Consider the following 26319-nt stretch of genomic DNA (forward strand, 5'->3'; position numbering starts at 1 on the left):
ATACAATGGTCAGCAGGCACTCCGCACTCGGTGTATGTTACACTTGCTCTTGTTCCCTTTCTGAGCTTTACTCTACAACCGATATAACCATTCGCCAAATATTACAGAGTTGTCAGTCTTTCAGCTGGAGTTCTACTATCACACATGAAGAATCAGATGTACATTATATAATTTTATGCTGTGGATTATTCAAATAAAAACATTACTCAAATACTTTAAAAATACATATAATTTTTATTACTTTTCATGTGGTGTAAAATATCTACAATAAAATAAAATTTAATTTCTCAAACAGCAACAAAATGCCTGATACACACCTGAAGTGATCCATTCAGGACCAACAAAACAGCCTGTCCCTTGCAATGCATTACCTGCAAATGCTTGACAACCTTTCCCCATACTTCTTTCATTACAGAGATAGAACATAACAATTTCCAGCATCCCTATTATCATTATCTTTTGGTTAAAAAAATCTACTTGACTTCTCATCACATTTTCAGCTTCAACAATCACATTCAAGTCATCAAATGTAATTAAAACCCAGAGTACCGGAAAACTATGGATTTCTCTGCGTGATGACTCGCCTCCCCACCACTAAGGATTGCTGCCTTGCTGATTCAATCCTGGTGCGGTCACATTTGGGAGACATGTCCACCCAGTGTCCACACCCCTTCCAGCTTAACCTGAGGTCATTGATAGAAATCAAGGCTTTAGAGGCAGCATCCCAAGGGCTGCTGTTCCCATGAAAATCTGCCCTTGTTCTCTACTTCACTGATGGTGTTGATGAAGTGTAAAGCTAGGTGAAAGAAAAATGAAGCCTGAGCAAGCCGCTTCCCACTCCAAGGAAATACTTTGGCGTAAAGCTTTGACACGTTCTGCTCAACCCAGAATGCTATCAACTCTGCTGCTGTCATGGTGGTGGGATGTGGAGCAACAACAAAACACAGGGTCTATCTGCAGCTGTTAGCACTTCGCCACACAAGCCTTTGTTGGGGTTTAGCTGATTCGCTTCTGAGAAAAATAGAGATTTAAATGCTACTTTAATGACAGTGAAATCTTACATTGAAAATAACAAACTAAAACAGTGTCCTTTATAGCAAATAAATTGAAATTTAAAGATTTCATGTGCTTCATTATTTAACTGCTAGACTGCAATAGAAATAAGACTTTTTAATAAACATGATTCATATAACAAAGATCTGAGGGACAAGGTACCACACACGTTCAAACATTGCACATCACAGGTAACACCTGCCAGGGATAGTATAAGCTCTCAGGAAACAGACTTCAGACGTTCTTCTGAATCTTCCTAACTGATGGACACGAGTGAGCTCGGATGTCATTGTGTTTAGAAATGGCTTCGTCCAGATCCAGCTGCACACCGTTGATGTTCACCTCCATGCAGCCACTGTAAAAGGCGTTCAGTGGTGTGGCACTGAAGGAAATATCTGCCAAGAAAGCATCTGACCCTTAGTCTAATACTACAGCATCTTGTTTACAGTTAGAAGAATTACCCAGGTTTCACAATTCCAAACAAATTCTAATCCTATAGGAAAAAATTGCTACTGTAATTCCATTCACCAAATACATGCTATGCTGGGTGTGGAGCTCAGCATATCATGAGTTTTCTTATTTCATAATCACAGTCATTTCCACCCAAACTGAAGGAAGAAAAGAGCATATGCTTATGATATTCTGCGTATACTATAAAATACTATACATCAGTTTCTCAGATTTAAAATGTGAGCAACATTTTCAGTGCCATTGGATCGTCTCTTCAGCTCTGAATTGTGCCTTAGAAATCCTCTTTAAATGTCATGAAAAACATGCCTTTTTATAATTTCTGGAACCAAAACAGATTTTTATATTTCCCAAGAAATAGTTTCTGGCTGAGCATCAAAGCATGTCATAATAAAAGCCTGACTTTTATGTGATAACACTGTCCTACAAAATAACCTTTTCCTCAGTGAGTCGTTTAAGGTCATTAGTGCCACTGGGCTTTGCCGCACCTTTCACTCTCATTACCAAGGGTTGTTCTCAAGTCTCATGTAGCATCTTGGGTTTCCTAAGAACTGTAGTCGGAGGCACCCACCTCCTTCCTCTCATTTGGCATTTCTCCCTCATGGATTTGAATTCACAGTGAACATTCATTATATCTTGTTCATCCTTCTCAAAACACATTATGCCAAAAATAGAAACTTCAAAAATTCTTCTTTCAGGTTTGCAACACAGTGATAAAATTCCTATCAATGAGCTAAAGACATCTTTTAGGAGTCCTTTTCAAGTATGGCTGATGTCACCAATTATGCACTATTTTAGCCACAATGCCATCACTGACAATGATACTAATTTACCTACAGGATACATAAAATATCTATATACTAGTTATAAACAGAAATTAGTTTTGAAAAAAAATTTCAGACTCAATTTCCTCTTAACTTTCATTAATAAAAGGAATTTAAGCATGATTAGTTTATACTCATAAATACTTCTATTTTTGCCTTCTCTCATTTTTTCTCACTTTTTCTTTAAAATCAACTACACTTAGTGTTACTGCAAATTTTGTACTTTTATGCGTTTAAAATGAATTCATTGTTTGTTTGATTTCCTAAAGTTGTAGTCAACTAATTTTTGAATAAATCTCAATACAGAGTTCATTGGTTCATCCAATTTTACCACATCCATGCTTCCTAATATCTAACCAAGGTGATGACTTGAACTCTATGGGACTTTTCTACTTTTAACTTTTGGAACACATTTCCTTCCATTCTCCAAAATATCAGAAAGGGTTGTGTGTGCGCGCACGCGTGTGTGTGTGTGTGTATGTATACACTGTAAACATGTGTCTCTGATTAAGGCAGCTGAAGAGCTGAATGGCCAATAGTTATGCAGGAAGAGGTTTGGCAGGATTTTCAGGGAGAGAAAAAAAGAGAAGAAATCTAGGCAGGCAGGAGGCATTAAAGAGATCAGACTTATGGTACAGAGTAGAAGTACCCAAGCCACATGGCAGAATGTAGATTAATAAAAGCAGAACAACGTAAGTTATAAGATCTAATGAGATAAGCCTAAACTGATGACCGAGCTTGCATAATGAATACTAAGTCTTCATGTCATTATTTGCGGGCTGGTGGTCCCAACAAGAAAGTACCACAAGGAGCACTGTGTGAGTGGGACACTAGGCCCCTGAGCATTTAAAGCAATAAAATGAAGGTTATGAATCCAGACATCAGATTCAGAATTCTCCACAGAATAGTCCATAAATAGGACTGGAAAATGCTTCCAAATAACTTTGTGTCTTCTTTTTTGCTTTTAAAGTAGGGGAGGTGTGAGGGGAACTGAGAGGAGGGAGGGGAAGGGAAACTGCACTCGGGATATAAAATAAATTAACAAATTTTTTTTTTTAAAAAAAAAAGGAAATCCAAAACATGAAAAAACTGAACTCAAATCTTATTCTGGATAGAAAAAATTTGAGTATTTTAAAATTTGTCTTCTCCAAATTTAAAATAAACATTGTTTGGCTTCTAAAAGATTAAAAAAATGCTGAAGCCAATATCAAAGGTACAATATTAAGTTAAACATGAACATGAGTTTCCTCCAATTTTCCCCATTTTGAATATGTACTCCTATCATGAAAGGATTAATGTCAGATGCCTAAGAGCGAACTTTTAACCTACCTGTTCTTTAATCATGAAATTCTGATTTTACTTCTGCCTCTTTGGAGTCACTGTATGCAGTTAGGCAATAAAGCATGTTACCACCCTAGTCCAGCAGTCTCCTTATTGCTAACTGACGACAGTAGTTTCCCCATCACTATTCTGAACATTAAAATAATTGATGCATATGAGGACCCTGGATGGTGCCCAGACTTTTTGTGCTTGTCTATGTAGCATGATTAACACTATGATTACTATGTCCTAAGGTTACTGTCCATAGCCTCTGAACTTGGGTCAACTATACCTACGTTTGCTCTCCTACCCACTCTATTTGTTTATTCAGAATTCAATTTTAAAATTATAATATTGATATGCCACTCCTTTGTCTTAAACAGTGTAATAACACCCAGGTCTTTTACAACAAAACCCTAAGCTAAGTCTATTAGTTACCCATTCAGACCTTTTATAGGCTCATCCTGCACTACCTCTTGATCCAGGATGCCTTAGTTAGAATTCCGTAGTCTCCTAAGCTCACACACTGACCATTGGACCTCTATACACTGCAGTGCACATTCCTGCCACCTAGTTATAGTCGCTTAACCCCGTAAATGGCAAATCCATTCTATAGTCTCTTGTTCAGAGAGATTCTTCTTGGTTCCCACAACCAAATCAGGTCCTTATTTTCATGTTAGAGACCTGATTTGTAATTTTTCTTCAAAGAATTCATGATAATTTTAGTTATTTTCATATCTCTTTGTGAGCTGTTTAATGTCTGTCTCCTAAAATAAATGATAAAAGTCTCCGTTGCAGAGATCATTGCTTTTTGTTTATTTTGGGGGTTTAATATTATTATTATTATTATTATTATTATTATTATTATTATTATTATTATTCTTCTCTCATACAGTACATGCCAACGGCCCTCCTCCCTCCACTTCTTCCAGCTCCTCCCACTTCTTCTCTCCCGCAGATGTTCTTAATTGATGAATTAAATATAGAGTGAACAAATATTGGCTAAGTGATGGATAAACTGAATAAGTGTTGAGGTTACACTATTATCATAAGAATGAAATGACATATTCTTTCTGGTATAGACCACCAAATGTAGCGAAAATCAATTAGTCTTACTGTACCATTAAAAATGCACATACCAGTCTGGTCTTCAAGAGCTAATTCCAGAACAGGCACCAGAGCTACACAGAGAAACCCTATCTCAAACAAAACAAAACAAAACAAAACAAAAAACCAACAATAACAAAAAAAAATACCGATGAAATGCTGGTATGAGCCTCCAAAACCAGAGTAAAGGATATTAGAAATTTTGTCTTTAAATGTTTTGTTATTAAAATTCCATGTTTATGATATTATTAATTTGGCCAAATGTGCTAGAGCCTGCCTTTAATTCTAGCACTCAGCAGGGAGGGTTAAGTGGATCTTTTAGTTCAGGCCAGCCTGGTCTACGAAATAAATTCTAAAACAATCAGACCTATGTAAAAAGACCCTATCCCAATAAAAACAAGCAAACAAACAAAGCTAGAAGAACATTTGATTTTAAACACGCTTTAAGAAGCAAAGAAAACGTAAGGAAATACCTGGAATGCCACCCAAGTAAGTGGCCACATTTCCTTTCATTGCGTTGTCCAAGATGGCAAGCTTTTCTTGGAGATCTTTAGAATAGATGGCGTCTTTCCTAATTGGGGTCCACAATTCCAGGCCATTTCTGTTGACATTACAGTTTAGCTGGGATTGCTGATCAGAGCACAGAGGTATGGCCTCTATTCGAGCCACTACTGAATTTTCAACAAATACCAGAATATCCTAAAGAGCAGAACAAAGACTTCATATAAACAAGCACTGAGGGCAAAGCCACTTAATTAATTAAATAATTAGTTAATTAAGATGTAAATGTGTACTGACCTCTGAAGATTAAGTTAAATCAGCTGAGTTATATCGTCAATTAAAGGAAACTTATGTGCTGTGCCTCAGGAATACGTATGTTTACAAGTCTCCCGAATTTTAAAAGTAGAAAGGTTTGTCTGGGTCGTTCAAGTAATCACACAGCCCAAGAATAATGTAGACAAAACAGAGAGAGAGAGAGAGAGAGAGAGAGAGAGAGAGACACCAGGCATTGGGAGCAATAGTTACAGTAGGTGCGTGGAGAAACTCAAAAAAAAAGGAATTTTTTTTTTTTATTTTGCTGGCATTTTCAAAGGTTTCAACTTGCTGAGGGTGACCTCTTTTGCTAACTTAAAGGAGATAAAGAGGAAATATAAAAAGTAAGGCAGAAAAAGTAAAACAAAAATGGAGAGAGATACTATGATGGTTCCCAGATAGTAAATGTAGTCTGAAATTGCCTCTCGGGTTGAGATACTAAAAGGAGTGAAAATTCTGTGCTTCCCAGCTCTGCATAACTTGAGGAAGTCTTTAACTTTATAAACATTCCCATCCTGAATTCATCAAAACACAAGGCCAAGTCAGGCATTTCGGTGCATTCTTTAACCCAGGACTTGGGAGGCATAAGCAAATGGATTACAGCAAGCTTGTGACCAGCCTGGCCTACATAGTGAGTTCAAGGACAGCCAGGGCTACACAGGGAGACTGGGAAAGGGGTGAGGTGGGACAGGGATGATGTGTAGAGGTGTTACAGAACAGAAACTCACAACAAATTACAATCTAATTGGCAAGATGAATCCAACCTTTTTGTTTATTACAGTGCAAACAAAAAATCCAATCTTGGCATAAACAAGCTGTTTGCAAAAACTTGCTAGCGGGCACAGAGCAGGAACTGGGAAGAGGTGTTAGCAATCAGCACTACTAGAGATTGGAATGGCGTGGATCTCCTGAATAAGTTTGTGTTTCTTTCTATCTAAGACTTTCCTGTTCTTCTTCATTCTAAATTGGAGTCAGCATAAAGAAATTAAGGAGAATGGTTTCAGTTTCCCCTTGTTTTCCTGATCTACTTGTGGGGTAAAAGACTAAAATGCAAGAGAGAACAATTACAACTGTACAGAAAGCAGCTGAGAGCTGACTGTTATCACACCCCTGTTTTGTACACAGGTAAGTCCCCATAATACTTCACAGATTTTGAATCTGGGTAGATAGATTTCTACGCCCTCTATGATGTCTCCCAGCAATCTGAATGCAACCTGTTCATGACTTTTACATCCATGGTGGCCCATGCATGAGTCTACCAAACCATAGCTCTAGATGCAAACGTTTCTCAATGCACCAATATCTTTTCCTTCCAGACCTTGGATATCAGCTGACAAGTCAGGAAAAAAAAAAGTCAAACAAAAGAGAGGTTCAATTATATTGGGAATAAGGTTACCTGAGATTTTTCAGAGTTGGAGCCCAACAACGACAAGGCAAAGGGCACTGTGTCTCCAGAAACCAAGGCAAGCATAACTCCAGTGCTAGTGGATGGACGAATAGTCAGGGTCATATTTATTTGCCAACCCTCTGCATTGGTTACATTATCTATTAAAATGATAAACAAAGTGGGAAAGAAAGTGATCATAGTAATTTTAATAGTGAAAATAGTAATTATCAATTGTTATAATCCGATTAATATTCAAAGAAACTTTGTGAAATACAAAAGACTTTAATGCCTTTTCTCAATGAAGAAAACAAACAGAACAGGTTTGCTTTATTTTTGAGTGCAACTAGAGACTCTGCATTTCCATTCCTCCAAGAGAAAAATTCTAGACGTGATATTAAGGGGTGTTCCAAACTTCTCCTGTTTTCTCTTCTCTCTCTCTTTATGCCTCTCATGCAAATTCACCAGTGTTCGGACCTCAGAGTGTTCAGATCTTCCAGGACACATTAGAAGGAAGGTCAACAGATTCACTGTATTCTAATTGGTGTAAAAGTCATCAAGCTCCCCCATTATTACTCAATTCTCCAACAGTGAGAGGGGGAAATATGTTCTCTATAAAGGGAGAGAAGATAATCTGGTAGCCAAGAAATATCATGCAGACCACTTATGCTTTTGATATTCTCGCTTTAATACTTCCATCTTTTAAATTACTAAGCTACCTATCTCCCAAAATGGAGCCCAGGCAATAGGAGGTATGTGTTTCTATCATCACTTTGTTTTTCATAGCAGACAATGAATAGTCACTGAATTTATGTTTGCAAAGTACGGGCATTCACCCATAATTACAGTCATGTAAATGATGGAGACATATATGACAGTGTTCACCTAAGATTATGTCTCTTAGTGAAGTTGTAGTTGGCTTTCTTTCTGTGAGTCTATTCTGTGATGTTCACCAAATGATGAAACTGCCCAGTGACACAGTGATAGTTAGCTTTGATCACCAACTTGACATAACGTGGAATTAACTGGGAGAAAATTCTTAATGAAGGGTTGCCTACATTGAATGTCCTGTGGGACATTGGGGGAGTTGTCCCAGTTAAGTTAACGATGCAGAAAGACACAGTCCACTGAAACTGGTGGCAGCGTTTCCTACACCGATTATCTAAAACTGTGTAAGAGTGGAAAAACTGAGCTGAGCACAAACAAACAAACAAACAAGTGAGCATGCGTGCATTCTTTTCTCTCTAGTCTTGAATATGGATGTGCCTAGCTATTTTAAGTCCCTGCCTCTGTAACTTCCCCACTTACAGTGACCTGACACTGTAAGCTGAAATAAATCCCTTTCTCCTCTAAATTGCTTTTAGAAATGAAACCAGGACAGGCACATTTTTCAGAACATAGTCACTCATTGAGGTTCACAAATTACTTAGCCTCACGTACTTTTAAAAAGTAGTTTATAATATAAATGACGTCTTTTTCATCTATTGTGAGGTAATAAGCAACAAATTTCATGTCCCACTTAAAGTCTTTGAAAGGGTAAACATGAGTGAAGAAATGTTTTTCTTTTGGCTAGATGTTCTTCTATTTAGCTGCATATACTGAGACTACATTTCTCATCACAACTATTATGCATTGAAGTACAATTAATAAAAACTCAGAGACTGAAATTGGTGTTCAACCTGAAGATCTGAAAACCAAAGCCGTCAGCCACTAGCTCTTACCTCGATCTCAGTTCTGAAATGGCAATCCTGCCTCCAAGAATCTCAGAATGAGACTGTCTGAGAGCTGTTTCCTCCCATTTTAGAATCTTTTCTAGTTCTGGGATTAAGTCGTACATCACTGAGCTGGTTTCTATAGCAACTAGTGTGGCTACTGGGATTAAAGGTGTGTGCTACCACTGCCTGGTAGTAAGGCTAGCCAGTGGGACTGTTTTACTCTGTGATCTTCAGGCAAGCTTTATTTATGGATATACAACTGAAATGCTACTACAAGCCGAGTGGTGGTGGCACATGACTTTAATCCCAGCACTTGGGAGGCAGAGGCAGGTGGATCTCTGTGAGTTCAAGGCCAGCCTAGTCTACAAGAGCTAGTTCCAGGACAGACTCGAAAGCTACAGAGGAAAAACCTGTCTCAAAAAAAAAATTAAGCAAAGGTATTAAATTCATACTAAAATGAATATCAAAGTGTGTGGAAGCTAAAACATTAAATATTAATTATGAAATAAGTCATTTTTAAACTATCCACAAAATAAAGTAATTTATTAGCTACAATATAACTTATTTTAATCTTTCCCTGGAAATTTCCTCCCAGAAGGGGCCCTACAGGAGTCAATGCTGCTTTGCTTTTTTACTGTAAAGCCAAGCAATGATATGAGCGGGGAGCCAGAGTTCACAGACAGTCCCAGAATTCCAATTATGACAGCTGCAAACAGGTCCTACTCCTGCAGATGAGTCAGGAGTGAAACAAGAAGAGCCTACCTACCCCTGGGGCATCAGCGAGGTTAAAGCACCATTTAAACTGGACTTGGAATATAGTTTGTCTAACAAGTACAAGGTTAATATCAAGAAAACTCAATTAAAATCATTTTATTAATATCAAAAAGAATATGCATTCTTATTGGAAAGACTCCTTCTGATGCTCATCTCCCTGTAAAGAAGCAAGCTTTTGGAGGATGGGCCATTTGACCTCTAGTTGGAAGCTTGTGAGCTTTCCTTTATCACCCTTCCTGCCTTGAACAACAGGTCCACTCCAGTAGCCAGCCATACGAAGCTCATGCCAGCACCTGCTATTTCGAACACTCCGTAGACACTGGGAGATAATTACACAACACCTGGAGCTAATTGCTCAGCTCTGGAAGGGAGAGCCTCTCAGCCAAGGCTGGTTTGCTATCACAGCCCTCACTGAACTCTAGATAACCCTGTTATGAGTTCCACTTAGCTCAGAGCAGGAGCAGGGGCAGGGGCACTGACTCTGGTTGCCTAGCAGAGAACCTTAGAAGGTGGGCACCAAAGAGACAGTACTGTGATTGGTGGGAAGCCTCCTATTGTGGCTGGAAACGCAGGCTAGTTGGTTCATTGTGCCACCACCACCCTTGGTGTTGAAGCAGCAGGACTAGCCAAAGGCTTCCCTGAAGTGGCCTTTCCTTGCTTACTTTTACCAGTGTGGGCTGTGTTGCTACTATGAATAAAGAAGCAGTACACACGACGTCAGGGAAGTGAGACAGAGGCGGTGGAACTACAGCGGCGATAAAAAACAACAGATGAGTTGCCAGCGGGCTTAGGTGGCAAAGCAGCAAGTTGGAGAAGATGCAGCTGAACAATTCACGAGTAGCCAGGGCAGGAGCAGGCAGTGGCAGGAGCAGAGAGGGTAGAGAACTGAAGAAGGTTAAGAGCTGTAAAGAGCCAGAGAAGAAACCCTGCAGGCCACAGTTACCACAGGAGGTATAAAAGCTGTCAAGCCCTTAAGGCCAAGGGGTACCAGATACCCCCAAACCAGGAAATGATGTGGGATTCCCCTCTTTATGCTGTGAATACCATTGGTGAATAAAGAAATTGCCTTGGCCTGTTGAAAGGGCAGAACTTAGATAGGTGGGGAAAACTAAACTGAATGCTGGGAGAAAGGAGGCAGAGTCAGAGAGAAGCCATGGAGCTGCTGCAGGAGACAGATGTGCTGAAACTTTGCTGGTAGGCCACGGCCTTGTGGTGATGCACAGATTAATGGAGATAGGTTAAATTAAGATGTAAGAGTTTGCCAATAACAAGCTAGAGCTAATGGGCCAAGCAGTGATTTAAATAAAATAGTTTCTGTGTGATTATTTAAGGGCTGAGAAGCCAGGAACCAACAAGCAGCCTTATTACTACAATGAACTATATAACATCAGCTGCTGCTTAGTGCTATTGAAATTCACCCTCCTGGACTGTGATTACAGAACTGCAGGGCCTAGTTCTCAAAGCCTACAGAAGAGTTGTAACACTAATGGCTGGTACCTTCTGCTGCTCCTGTTGCCCTCCCAGCCCATTCACTATTGTCAGACACTAAAGGATATAAAGTGACCAAGGATCAGGACATGGGTACCTTCTCATCGCCCACCGTTAATTTCTATGGAGGCAGAGCAAAGACCTCAGCTGCTAGGTGGCTAACAGGGTCAGTGTCCTGAGTACCTGCCTTACCCTAAGTTAAAGTTGATCAGTGACCTACCCACCACGGAGACTGAACTTTGACTTGTCAGATCCAGAGAGTCTGTACAAGTTTGAATTCCTAATTTGCACAAAAGGACCTGGACAGGTACTATAGACAAGAATCTTTCCTACATCAATACACCTGTCCTTTTGTTCCAAAGGCTGCTACCAGGCTCACTGAAGGTCCTAACAGCATCTTCCATCCAACTCAAGGAGATAGTCTGACATAAAAGCAGCACCTCTTCTGTCAGGGTCCAGACTCCTGTCAACTGTTGCTGGACGTGAGACCCTTAGGTCACACAAGTCATCATCACTGATGTTTGGGAAAGTAGTCAACTTAGGTAGAATCTAGGAAAATCATATCTAAAACTATAGGATTTCAATCTGATCTATCAGATTAGAAAACTATCTTGAGCATAAAATTTCTGCTTTTAGGAAGCAATTAATAATCTTTAGAAGAGAATGTAATCAGCCCTATGTTAATTTTAATTACATATCTGGGGGACCTTTGATGGAGGAAATCTAATTCTAAAATTCTCTAATACACAGGATGTATACTCAGGCCTATTCACTGCACGTTATTTGGAAAGGTGCACTCAGGCTTCACTAGGAACCCAATCTGATATGACTTATGGTTCTATTTACAAAAAACAAACAAAAAAAAACCACACGCACACACAAAAACAAAACAAAAAACAAAGCCTAACCTCAGGTAACCAGACCCTCATCAAACAGAAACTTGAATTGTACTGGCATACTTTCCAAAGGTACTAAATAACAGTATGTGAAATTATATAATATATTTTAACAAGGGATCTATTTGGCTCACAGTTGTAGAAACTACCATGATGACAACTTTTGTGAGGTTTAGAATAGGGAATAATCTCAGGAGAGGAAATGAATCCACGGACCAAAGTCCCTCACAAAAGGATTTCTCGTTATAAAACTTACCCCTCAAGTACTAATTCAATAAATGTCTCAGATTCCCACTAAATTGATCAATATCCCTCCATACCCATGCCAATAAGGGCTTAGTCAAGGGCAAGTATGCTTGTTTCCAGACACAAATACTATTTATTTCAGTCTCTACTGTTCCTTGTAAAATACCCACCCCTAAACCAAAACATTACAGAACGCACAAAGACACTTGAGAAAACAAGAAAGCAACTTACAAGTAGAGAAACAACACAACCAAGCTCACATGAACACAGATAGATGCTGCAATTTAAAATTAGTATTACAAGTATGCTGAAGGCTTGGGATGAGCTATACAATGCAATATGTAGGCAATATAAATTTTGTAAATACCTAGGCCATTAACACAGATCAACACAAATGATATAAATCAAAACCAATGTTTTCTATGCATTGATTAGTGAACCAAAACAGACTGCAAAAGTAGTAAACTTTAAAAAAAAAAAGGTCAATTGAATCTACTCCCAACGAACCAAGCTCTATGCCATCAAACCTTAAATAAGCATATTTACCAGTCTGTACATTTTTTTTCCTAAAATATCAGAAAATTTTATAAGTATTTAACCACGCAAAGAAGACAATGCCTTTCATAACAGCTACTCCTTCAGTGATGCTACCAGAATAAATCACGGCAGTTTGTCAATAGATGCATTTAATGGTTAGTGAGAAATGAGAAACATAACAGGAATGACTTACTATAATCTATGTTGAACTGGGCAATACCAGAACCAGGGTAGTAGGAGCCCTTCTCCACTGTGAGGAAGCAGTGCTTGTTCTGTTTCCCTTGAATAATTTCCTTAGCACCCAAAGGTCCTTGTTTCATCAAATTCCAGCCTCGTATACACCCATCCAGGCGAGGATTAATCTAGACAGTAAGATGTAAATCAAGGAATACATTTCAAACTTATGTACGAAATATAAATAGCATTAACTGATTCTCAATATAGGTTGAATTCAGATGGAAAATCATTTCTTTGGTAGCTTATTAAAATACTTTTAATTAGATCTGATTGTTTTCTTTTCGATAGAGAGTACTTTTCAATCAAATGAGACTATGCCATCAAATGCCTCCAGTGGGCTCCTGTAACACAAATAATAAAAACCCAGAGACAGATACTGGGGTTCAACCTGAAGATCAGAAAAACAAAGCAGTCAGCCACTGGCTAGTACCTCTATCTCAGACCAAAATGGCAATCCTGCCTTCCTTCACGAATCCTCAGAAGTACTGTGTCTGAGAACTGTCTCCTCCCATTGTGTATTTCTCTCTAGGACTAGGATTAAAGGGCTGCACCACTAGTGCCCGTTTTCTATGGTAAACTAGTGTGTTTACGGGGATTAAAGGTGTGTGTCACCACTGTCTGGTCTGTAAGGTTGACCAGTGGGGCTGTTTTACTCTCTGACCTTCAGGCAAGCTTTATTTATTAAAATACAAATGAAATATCACTGCAGGCTACTGACGATATTTACAACCTGAGGCCCCACCTGCTTCTCCCACATCGTCCAGATTGAGCAGTAAACCCTTTCTATGCTTCTTGCATGGCCTTGGACTCTGAGCTGCTGTCATTCTTAGTGTGCATTTACAGTGTAGGTTTCCCTACCAATCAAGATAGTACTCCTCCTCAGGAATAAGGGGCTGGCCCTGTCTAGGCCTCACCAAAACATCCAACCAGCTTCAAAGTTCATGGTAGCCATTTTAGAAATGGGTGATTCTTCTTGAATAATTTACTTTCCCATTTAAGTATGTAATTTATAAATCTCAAAAAATTGGAATATTCATTTTGGCATGCTTTAACTAGTCCAATAGAAATCTATTACAAGTTAAAAAACACTTGGAGTTGTGATGAGAGAAAGGTAGACAGATATGAAGTACTAATATTTAAGTTAGACCGAACAGGTTATCTGGCAGGGCCATGAATTCAGGTCACTTTTCTTTTAGTTTTTGGTTTTTCAAGACAGGATTTCTCTTTGTAGCCCTGGAACTTACTCTGTAGAACAGACTGTTCTCAAACTCAAAGACCCACCTGCTTCTGCTTCTCAAGTGCTAGTGAAGTAACATTTTGTAAATTCTTCAAAGAGTGAGGGATTTCTTCAACTCTATTCAGCAGTTATTTGACAAGCATTGTATTCAGGACATTGTATTCATCTGTTGTCACTAACATTTCTTATAATATGTTCTATCCTCCCTCTGTGTTACTCTTAACCTCCACATTTAGGTCCTAAAATAAATCTGAGAAAGATTTTGGCTCCTACGATATATATATATATATATATATATATATATATATATGCTTTGAGGGTTAGATTATGTTTTTGTACACTTAGTGGTTGAGTGTAGAATATTACAATATAAACACTGATATAAGAACTTGAGAATTTAACAAACCCACCGCTTAATGAGCAATACTGCAATTTAAATAGACACAAAACCACAAGGGTCATTTTCTTATTTCCTTACTATAATTTCAGTGGTCTAAAGTTCTTTTTCCATGTCCAACACAAATTATCGCACTTGTTATATTTAGCAAAATGACTTCTATGGAATGTCATGAAAACACATCTTTAATCCTATGGCAGATAAAGGAATTCACCCAAGATGAACGGCACAAGCTGAGACATTACCGGTTTAATGAGCGCACTTTCCACTTTCCGAGGTAATCCTGCAAAGTATATTTTGGTGTCCAGAAATCCATCTGTAGGTTTAAAAAGGCTCCCAAGTTTATTTATGTTCATCACAGCTTCTTTGGCTATTTTAATGCTAACACTGTCGTCTAATTCTTCCACAGACACCTACAATTAAAAACATAAAGCAAACATCACTCACTGTATGGCTATCTGAGATTGCTGATAAACCTTATCCATTAAATAATTTTCTATAGCAATCAACTTAGTAAAAAACTTTAATTTGTGATAAAGATTCATTTTACGATAATAGAACTTGATTCCAAAAGTACATCTTATTTTAATGTTTAAATAGACAAGAGTCCCAGAACCTTCATCTGGCGATGGATGGAGATAGAGACAGAGACCCACATTGGAACACTGGACTTAACTCCCTAGGTCCAAACGAGAAGCAGAAGGAAAGAGAACGTGAGCAAAGAAGGCAAGACCAGAGGGAATCTTCATCCGACGATGGATGGCGATACAGACGGAGACCCACATTGGAGCCCTGGACTGAGGCCCCAAGGTCCAAATGAGGAGCAGAAGGAGAAAGAAAATGAAAAAGGAAATCAGGACTGCGAGGGGTGCGATCACCCACTGATACAAGGGGACGGATCTAATGAGAGTTCACCAAGGCCAGTTGGACTGGGACTGAACGAGCACGTGATCCAACCAGATTCTCTGAATGTGGCCGGATTCTCTGAATGTGGCTGGCCCGGAGTCTTTCTGAAAAGCCATTGACAATGACACTGGGACCTGTTTCCTCTGCATATACTGGATTTTGGCGCTCCAGTCTGTTTGGACTCTCACCTTCCTGGTCCTGGAGGGAGGGGGGAGGAACTTGAACTTCCCACAGGGCAGGAAACCCTGACTGCTCTTAGGGATGGAGAGGGAGGAGGAGAGAGAGTGGGGGGAGTGGGAGGGTGTTGGGAGGGGGGGCGGAAATGGAAACTTTTATAATTTAATAAACTTTGAAAAAAAATTATTTGAGATAAAAAAAACACAAACACTTTAACATTCAGTTACAATCTACACCTTTAACCCCTTTACTCCTGTCTTAGTTAGAGTTTCTGTTGCTGTGAAGCGACACCATGACCACAGTAAAACTTTCTTTTTCTTTTTATTCATTTTTTTAATTTATTCTACATACCAACCACAGTTTCCCCTCCCTCCTCTCCTCTCCCCCACTGCCAACCTTCAAACTCCTCCCCCATTCTCTCCTCCTCCCTCTCCATTCAGATGGGGCAAAGCCCCCCATGGCATCAGCAAAGCATGGCATATCAAGTGGAGGCAGGACCAAGCTCCTGCCCCCTGCATCAAGGCTGAACAAGGTAGCCCACTGTAGGGAAGAGGTTCCTAAGGGCCAGTTCATGCATCAGGAAACGGTTCTGGTCCTACCGCTTAGAGGCTCCACAAAAGACTAAGCTACAAAACTGTCATCCAAATGCAGAGGGCCTAGGTTAGTACCATGCTGGCTACCTAACTGTCTGTCCAGAGTCCAGAGTTCATGAGCTCCCACAAGCTCAGGTCAACCATCTCTGTGGGTTTCCCCATCATGATCTTGACCCCACCTTTGCTCATATAGTCCCTTCACCCTCTCTTCAACTGAACTCCCGAGTTTGGCACAGTGCTTGTCTGGACCACAGCAACTCTTATAAAAAAAACAAAACAAACAAACAAAAAAAAAAAACATTTAACTGCGGTGGTGGCTTACAATTTCAGAGGTATAGTCCATTATCATGAAGGGAGAATGTTGGCATGCAGGCAGACATGGAGCTGGCTACATCTTGATCAAAAGGCAACAAGAAGTGGACTGTCTATCACACTGAGCAAAATCTGAACAGAAAAGACCTCAAAGCCTATCCCCATGGTGACACACTTCCTTCATAAAGGCCACACCTCCTAATAGCACACCACTTCCTTTGGGGTCTATTTTTTTTTCAATCCACCACAATGTCATAAAGTAGAATTTCAAAAATAAAGGTAAAACTTTTTACCTGAAGAGATTTTAAGTATTCTTACTTTGCAACCAATGCATGATACATACTGGATCTATAATATAGTAAGTTTATAATATTAGTTATAAGAAATCAGTAATGTCCAGCACTCTGCGCAACACATACAAACTGTATTTTTTCAAAATCTAAAATTAGTTCTTAGAAATCAAATCATTGTAATTAAATTAAGAATTCTGAAAGGAATTTAGTTTTTTAAAAAAAATGGTTCAAAGTGACAGTAAGCATGACGAAAAGTCATCTTACATAATCAGAAGACGGTTACTGCAATTGCCTCACATAAGATTGCCACACGCATGATGCTAAGGCTTACTAATCAATAACAGAAAGCAAGCATAGCAATGTAAACACGGTAATATGTACAATTATCCCCTTTCTCTTTGACCAGTATTGATTTCTTGGGAACAAAGTACAAGTCACTTGAATCCTTTGGTTGTCATGTATCTCTGAGATAAGCAACATATGACTGTTGCAGTGTATAAGCCACATCTATATTTTCAAGATTTAATTTAGCATTTCTGTGTTTTAAAAACAGTTTGGTCATACTTTAGGACGCATGCTTCTAACTCATGTACCTGCACATGAGACCCCTTTAAGCAAAACTTGACTTGTATAAGCCGGACTCACTTGTAATTCTGGTTATACCCTGCTTATATCTGTGGATTCATGTTACTGAAGTGGATACCAATTAGAAAACACTAACATAAGTTTGAACAAAGACTTACCATAAAAAAATGCATCCACTTTTCCACACCCTGCTACGAGCACCCCAACCAAAGCTACAGTCAACCCCACTCCTGTTCTCTGCAATCACAGCCCCTGCCCTACTCTCTACTGACTGGTTTCCAAAAAGCCATAATATTCTTTAAAATGTAGATTATGTTCTGTCACTTCTCAAAACTATCCAAGAACTTCCTACATAGCATAACTATATCCATGTCTTCCCTGTGGTCCCCAAAAGCTTTTATCCAGACCTCAGTTCTGACTTCCTTTTTAAACTATTCTTCTCTCCCGTACCAATGTATCAACACTCATCTCTGTGCTGTTCATCAAACGCCCCAAATGTCCTCCTCCATGAGACATGGAACTGTTGTTTACTTTGCAAAGATTCCCCTGAAAATCTCACCCACATTTTTCATGACTTGTTCTCTCAAGCCCCTTCTCAAATGTAACCTTGTCAGAATCACCTCTTCAGGTGCACACTCAGTATTATGCCTTGTCTGGCTCTCCTTTGTCTTCAAAGGATCAATGAGCACCTGACATAATTTATCTGTGGTTTGCCACTCAGTGTTAGAATGTAAGCTTTGTGTGACCAATGAGTGCTCCATTCATCATTGTAGCCTTACCTGGTGGAATAAGGATTAGCAAATGTAGGGCTCAGTAGCTATCTGTTGAATGAGTTACAGAGCCAGCATTTGGATCATACAAAATAAGTGACAAAAATCACTTATAAGGTAGCATAATTTCCTTGAGTTTTAGCATGGTAACCGTTTAATCACTGCACAGGCTATGGAATTCTTGTGAATTATAAAACAATTCTGAATCATGTGTTTTATATTTAAATGATTATTTTTAAAATATATTTTGAAAAGTTAAAATACTTCAAAATTAAGGAAGCCAATGCTAACAAATAAATGTTCAGTTTATAGCGTCATTTATGTGCACATTTTTCAGTTAAAGAGAAACATGAGCATGAGAACCTGACACACAGCCATTTATTATGCTGCGCATTAATAATCCCAGTGCTGGGGAGCCAACGACAGACAGATACCCTGAATTCACTGGACAGTTAGTCTTGCCAAGTCAGTGAGCTCCAGGTGAGAGACCACATCTCAAAAATTTAAGGTGGAAAGCAAGGAAGACACTAGACCTCAAACTAAGCACATACACACAGGTGTGCATACACACACACACACACACACATGCACACACACACGTGCACACACACATTATATAAATCTTATAAAGGGCAATTTAAATTAAACCATAAACACGTCACTAAATATGAGTTTACCAATGATCATAAAGACTGAATATAAAACTTGGAAGTAAAACTGCTTCCTGGTATATTATACACTTACCTCATAAAGACCCACATTCTAAGGTGGAGACTCTTGAAATAGCTGAGGAATGCTGATCGAACCAATGGCTCTCCCACACTTCTCCCCACTATCAACAAAACTTAATCTTTTCTCTAAGAAAAGTCTCATTTTTGACTGAACTGATTAAAAACATGACCTCAATTATCAATAGAAAATAAACTTAAAGAAATTATATGAAAATATTAAAGTACTCTGGTTGCTAAATGCCTAAGTGTGTGTTCTTTGTTCAGAATTGGCTAGTTATTTATAATACCCACATTTAAAATTGAATTAGTCTTTTGGTGTTGTTATGATATACATTTCTCTAATTGAAAACTACTTGCTGGGAGGTAGTGATGCACACTTTTAATCCAAAATTTGGGAGACAAAGGCAGGCAGCTCTCTGGCTACATAAAGAAGCCCTGTCTCAAAAAAAAATAAAAATAAAAACAATAACAAAAACCCTTATAACAACTAAGCATGATTTCCTTTGATCAGAGATGTCTTCATATTAATTTATGCCTGTTAATGATTCCTGACTTCGAGAGGAGATCCAATATTCACCCCCCCAAAAAAAAACTGCTACTGAACATGGAAACTTGACAACAGAGTGACTCAAATAAGCAACTTGAATAATTTTTCAAGTTTCTACTGGAACTAACAGTGTGTAGAATGCACTTCATGTAACATTGGGTGATCCAACATAATTTGGTTTGACAATCAGGTTATAATTTGACAAAAAGTGCATCAAAGAGATAACTTTGAAATTCCAAACATACCGCATTCCATAAGCCATCATTAATAACAATGCCTCCAGTTGTGATTTGGGTTGAAAACTCATTCTTAAACTGAACTTCAATCTTTCCATCACGAAGTGCAATCAGGAGCCAATTTGAGTGATCGAGAGACTCTGCATACAGTATGATGCCCTCTGAATCATATGTCCGAAAATCAAATTCAGCTGAAAATCTAAACAAAGAGACACTCTTCTTGTGAGGAATTCAGATGTTTCAATATGTCCACCAACACACACACCACGTACTGTCAAACACTATTACACTGAAAGAGAAAACTCTCCCTGAGATTTAAAAAGAGTACTTTAAAAAGATTTAAAAAGAGATTTAAAAGAGCAGCATTAAATGGTCATGGATTGTCTCTGGTTCCATATATGTTTCAAAACCTGGTTACCATAATTTCTTGATTATTCTTGGAGTCTTTTTTCTCACTGTTTTTCATTTATAGTAGTGTTTAGAAGGCATCTTTTAGATACTAGAATTAATGCATGTATACAGATATTAGGTTGCCTGGAACCTTTTATATACTCTAAATGTAAGAATAAAGAATGTGTGTGTGTGTGTGTGTGTGTGTGTGTGTGTGTGTGTGTGTGTGCTGAATCCATGAGTGATTAGTAGACTATGTCACAATGACATACTTGGTTTGTCTAGCAAAAAGTATAAGCTCCCTATGATTTCACAAATGCCAGGAAAGGATCACTCACAGCTCTCCATAAGATGGTTTTCAGATAGTTACATATATAAGAAAACTTCTATGGAATCTCTAAAAAGAAGCAACATTAATTCAGGACAGGATGGTGAGCATCCAGGGCTGACCAGAAATTTTGGAACCATGGCATATACCCTGAGCACTTCACATCAAGTTCATGTGGGACATGATTGGAGGGGTATGAGGATTTAGTCAGTATAAGAACTATGCTACTGTCGAGCAGTGTTGACATATGCCTTTAATTCCAGCACTTGGGAGACAGCCAAGTGGATCTCTGTGAGTTTAAGGCCACTCTGTTCTACAGAGCAAGTTCCAGGAAAGCCAAGAACAGCTTAGGCTACACAGAGAAAGCCTGTCTCAAAAAACAAAACAAAGCTATGCTACTGTGTCACTCAAGATCTCCATAGACAAAAACGTCCTGAACTCATCAGGAAGAGGGGGTAACACACACCAGTGCCAAAATCAAGCTAGAGGAGCTGAGTAAGAGCTTAGCCACAGTGTAGTGAAATGTTTCACAGACAAGAAAGGCAGGAATTAAAGGAGGGGGGAATGAAAAGAGAGAAAGGAAGAAAGAAAAAGATAAAAGCTTTCCTGATACTGTAATTGCATAAATCATGAAGTAGGATGCATGAGAATTAAGCTTAACAAACATCGCCAAGCTAGTCATTGGGGAAGTGCGCACTCTGATAATGCTTATTGTTATCAAGATTCTGGATATGTGTAGAGTATAGCTAGTAAAGGAAGGAAAATGTGATGGGTGCGCGGGGTTGACTGAGTGCCTACTCTTAGAATGTGTTAGTGGAAACCAGCATGAAGATGCCCAAAGCATCAACTAATAAAACTGTTTTTAAAACAAACAGGAAAAAGGAAAAACAGTTGTATAAGTATTTAATCACATAAACTAAGCAAAAGATCTGAGTTAAAGAGTCCAGACTTCGGATTGTTGCTAAAATGTCAGCAAAAAATTCCATATATCTGTCGCATCTATCTGTGACTGCAAAACAGTCACAAAGGCAGCATTGTAATGGGCACAGACCTTCCCCAAAGGGAACAGAGAAAAAGAAGTAGGATAAATATTCCCGTATTTTGAATTTCCAAGTAAGTATTTGAGAGAGATAAAATGTGGAGTGAACTGAGTTGAATGAACAACTCTGTAATGGGAAAGCACAGACCTGTTCATATCTTAAAGAAAGAGAGAGAAAGAGAGAGAGAGAGAGAGAGAGAGAGAGAGAGAGAGAGAGCCATTTCCCTTGGCACAAGGACTTACGTCCTTCTTCACAATTGTCTGAGCATTTGGCTGATGTGAAGAATGAACTATCTTGCCAAAAACTAAATCTGTGTTTGGTCACAATCTTCCAGGAGTTGATCCTATTATGGAGATAATTTCCTTTTCTTTGTAAAATAATACTAAATGGTATTTCAAAGAGTCATGTTCTGCATATGTTCTTTCTGGAATACATCATCCCATCCTGACTCATTACATTGGGGACCAATTAATTATGTTTCAAAAGTATCGTAGAGTTGAAAAGAGACAGAATTTGTCAACATTTGGCAGGGCAAGGGAAGCAGGTGGTTATGGGAAACAGAGGTGAAGAGGTTTGCTTTAAGGAAATTGCTTTATAAATATTCATCAAGCTGTGCATTTAATATGGAATGTTTAAAAGATACTACACTTCCGCAAGCGTAAAGTAAATAAATCAATGAGGAAACTAAGGAATACTGGGGAAATTGGTTTGCTAAATCTGATCCAGCACTAGGTACCAAGTTAGAATGAGTTGACATAAAGAAATAAATAGTGTGGAAGTAAATAAAGATAAATGGCAACACTTTTCTCCCTCATCCTCACCGTTGTTATCGTGAAGAATGGCGTAAGTCTCATCAGATGGAAATAGTGTTTGTCCAGAGATGCTTATGGCAAAACCAGATATTAAGAGAAATGGGATGTCCATGAAACATACTCACTTCAGTGAATCTTAGAATAACTTTCAGGGTGCTTCTGTGATAAGACTTCTACACATTCAGTTAAGTTGATTAGTGAATGATCCATGTTTAATTAAATTCTAAACATGCATGCTTATTTAATTAATCGATTTTAAAAGTTAGCCTCGAAACTTAACTTCAAATAATTTTCCCTTCTCTTTATTACATCGAAATTATTATTTACTGCTTCTAGTTGCAGCATGTATGCAATGAGAAAAATGAACAGTAAGAATCATGAATGAGAAGCACAAACAGAAACACGTTTCCTAAAGTCAGTCGAACTACAGGGGAAAAGCTTAGGTATTCCCACCTCACCCCCACCCCCGGGCTTCAGAGAAGGGAGAAGGGGAAGATGGGGAGAGCTTGAGGGAAATGGGATGGTTGGGATGAAGGATGGGTGGATGTGGGAGCAGGGAAGTATATATCTTAATTAAGGGAACAATTTTAGGGTTGGCAAGAGACTTGACTCTAGAGGGGTTCCCAGGTATCCAAGGAGATGTCCCCAGCTTGTTCCTTGAGCAGCAGAGGAAAGGGTGCCTGAACTGGCCTTGTCTTATAGCCACACTGATGAATATCTTGCATATTACCATAGAACCTTCATCTGGTGATGGATGGAGATAGAGACAGAGACCCACATTGGAGCACTGGACTGAGCTCCCAAAGTCCTAATGAGGAGCAGAAGGAGGGAGAACATGAACAAGGAAGTCAGGACCACGAGGGGTGCGTTCACCCGCTGAGGTGGTGGGACTGATCTAATGTGAGATCACCAAGGCCAGTTGGACTGGAACTGATGGAGCATGTGATCAAACTGGACTCTCTGAATGTGGCTGATGGTGGACGCTGACTGAGAAGTCGAGGACAATGGCGCTGGGCTTTGATTCTTCTGCATGGACGGGCTTTGTGGGAGCCTTGCCTGTTTGGATGCCCACCTTCCTGGACCTAGGGGAAGTGGGGAGGACCTTGGACTTCCCATAAGGTAGGGAACCCTGACTGCTCTTTGGCCTGGAGAAGGAGGGTGAGGGAGAGTGGGGGGAGGGTAGGGGAGGAGGTGGAAATTTTTAATAAAAAAAAAAATAAAAAATAAATTTAAAAAGGTATTCAAATTGCCAAACTAAGTAACCGTTTCTTTAAAATACTACTTGAACCATCTTGCTAATTTTCCTTATTAGTTTTCAATGTAGTGACACTCCATCGATACACTGACAATTTCACTTAGATTTTATAGTGTGTAAAAAAAAGGGTTAAATTTTTGTTAAGTAGGTTAGATCTACTTTGCCAGCTTCTTGGTAAATATGTAATCACTGGGAAATGGAAAATGATGGGGAAAAGAAATCTTGCTTTGGGAAAGTCAGCCTTGGTGAATTTGAAAAGGATTTAGTGTAAAAATTACATGTGTGAACTTCACCAAAATGGTAATATCCATGTTATCAGATTGATAGCAAGCCTACAGCTGCCTACAGCTGCCTTCTTTTTACTCCTTGTATAATTAATCTGCAGGAATTACCACCTACGTTGGTTCCTCACCTGGTGATTTCCGGCAAACGAAATTTCAGATATAAGACGACGCCTGCAAACTGCTCAGCCAAGTATAATAACTCATAATTTTTATCAAGGTTCAACGGAAGGCACACTGGAATGCCCTGGAGGGAAACAAAATGTATGGATTATTGTCTGCAGTTTCTCTTCTCTCTCTATTTCCCAAAATACCCTGTGAAACAACCTCACATCACAATGTCTTTGCAAACAATAATGAATATCTTCCATTTCCTTGCAAAACCCATCCATAAAGCCTCCAAAAAATATGTGAGCATGGCTATAAATTATCTTTATTATTTCTTTCACATACCTCAGTGCTAAGTACAAACTTTTTCTTCAAGTTCCAACACATATGTTGTTAATAAACTATACAATGTCTTGCAATAATTATATCTGAAATTATTCATTTAGTTATTAAGAAAAAATATTGTAAGCAAAAATGTGCTATCTAAATACTCAAGAGAACACTGACATCTCAGCAGGGAATAAACCTAAATTAGCATCCCAGTCTCTAAGAAATTTACATAAAAATCATTCAAAGTCACGTGATCTTTTTATCAAGTATTTGTTCCTTCTTCATAATCAATCCCTTGTAAAACCAAAGACTAGAATTTCCAGGCTTTAATTACTGGTGAGAGAAATAAATGAGACCTGAGTTCTCTATCTGAGACTGGGAGGAGACAGGCCACAGGGAATTGCAGAAGGGTTATTACTTGATAGCTATCTAAACCTGTTCCAGGATCCCAACACTTCTTAATGGATAACAACCTTGTTGGAGGCTTTCTGATAAAGAACAAAGGCATAACAACTGCCCTGTCAAGTGAGAATCATCTGGGAAGGAAAATGGCACTCAGGAAAGCTGTCTGTTCTGGAGATGATAGAAAAAGAAAAAGAAGGAGGAGGAGAAGGTGAAGAGGAGGTGGAGGAGGAGGAGGCGGAGGAGGAGAAGGATGAGAAGAAGAAGAAGAAGAAGAAGAAGAAGAGGAGGAGGAGGAGGAGGAGGAGGAGGAGGAGGAGGAGGACGAGAAGAAGAGGAGGAGGACGAGGGCGAGAAGAAGAAGAAGAAGAAGAAGAAGAAGAAGAAGAAGAAGAAGAGGAGGAGGAGGAGGAGGAGGAGGAGGAGGAGGAGGACGAGAAGAAGAGGAGGAGGACGAGGGCGAGAAGAAGAAGAAGAAGAAGAAGAAGAAGAAGAGGAAGAGGAAGAGGAAGAGGAAGAGGAAGAGGAAGAGGAAGAAGAAGAAGACGACTAAATGCATATGGGCATAACAGTAGGTTATGCCCACTCTCACCTGGTGGGAATGTTCTTTACTCTCATTCCTTGACAGCCACTTGCAGAATTTTCTCTGGCCACTGAGAACTGTCAGCCTTTAAGAGTATGCTTCCCTATTCTACAATAAACTCACCTATCTTCCACATTGTGTTCTGTTTCGACTGAATTTTTTCAGTGAAGATTAACACTTTTCACTGAAGCACCAAGAGGTACATGGGTATCACACTGAAGAAAAGCGGTAAGCTTTTTGTTTGTTCATTTAGTTTTTACTTTCTTTTCATTTCTCTTTGTAGCTCTGGCTGTTCTGGAACTCACTCTGTAGACCAGGCTAGCCTCAGAGATCCTCCTGCCTTTGCCTCTCAGGTGCTGGGATTAAAAGCATGTTACACCAGTCCAGCTTGGTAAGAAGTTTGAATTTAAAAGGTTTACCTCACAGCTCTTCTGATCTTGGGCAAGTCTGAATCCTTTCTTCCCATCACAGTAACAAGAGTAGCCTCCAGGGTAGTTGACACACAGTTGAGCACACATGTTCTCAGAGCATTCGTCCACATCTGAGGTGAAAACAGAAGAACCCTTCATAGCTTCTAAATGCCCAACCCAATAGGCACAGGAGTCAAAAAATGATGTGACAGCATAGCTAAACACTTGACCAAGAAATTTAGGGGTTCTAAGGGCAATTTCTATGTATATGTTCCAATTGATTTTTATAATTTTCAATAACTAATAATAGCATAGTAATTATGCTAATTGTATTATTTCCAACTTGAAGAAAAGTATTTAGGGTCTCCACTGTCATTTCTGATTATAAGAATTCCATTCAAATCATCTTCAATTCTTTGATTTGAAAGTAAAAGGAAAGGGGAGAAGGGAAGAAATTAGAGGGGAAGGAGGACAAAGATGAAGACAAGGAGGAAGAGAGACTGAAAGGGAGGGGACAGCTGACTTTAACTGACTGAAAGTTCATGCAGTAAAAGACAACACCAAAAAGTTGACTTTTTATAATAGTGTAATAACTAATACTGGCCATATTCTCTTTTTTTGTATTCAAAGACAGTTTATTCTGAAACTGAATAGGAGTAATACTGTCTTAGGAACACAGATTTATGTTACCATTAATTCTGGTTTCCAACATGGAACCAGTTCTATAAGATTTT

General features: G+C 39.0%; 1 protein-coding gene across 3 annotated transcripts in view; it reads right to left on the reverse strand.

The window, feature by feature from the left end:
• Nucleotides 1-211: 211 nt before the first annotated feature.
• Pros1 (protein S) overlaps nt 212-26319 on the reverse strand; it is a 73954-nt gene continuing 47846 nt past the window's right edge. For all 3 annotated transcript variants that reach the window (XM_087899769.1, XM_087899767.1, XM_087899771.1), the window contains 8 exons: nt 25595-25716; nt 23884-23999; nt 19656-19845; nt 14742-14909; nt 12819-12987; nt 6982-7130; nt 5246-5471; nt 212-1448 (listed from right to left, as the gene is read on the reverse strand). In XM_087899769.1, coding sequence (XP_087755895.1) covers nt 1288-1448; nt 5246-5471; nt 6982-7130; nt 12819-12987; nt 14742-14909; nt 19656-19845; nt 23884-23999; nt 25595-25716 — 1301 coding nt within the window. In that variant the 3' untranslated portion in view covers nt 212-1287. The remainder of the gene's footprint in view (nt 1449-5245; nt 5472-6981; nt 7131-12818; nt 12988-14741; nt 14910-19655; nt 19846-23883; nt 24000-25594; nt 25717-26319) is intronic.

This window comes from Myodes glareolus, chromosome 2 (genome assembly GCF_982192425.1).
Source record: "Myodes glareolus chromosome 2, mMyoGla1.1, whole genome shotgun sequence".
Classification (NCBI taxonomy): domain Eukaryota; kingdom Metazoa; phylum Chordata; class Mammalia; order Rodentia; family Cricetidae; genus Myodes; species Myodes glareolus.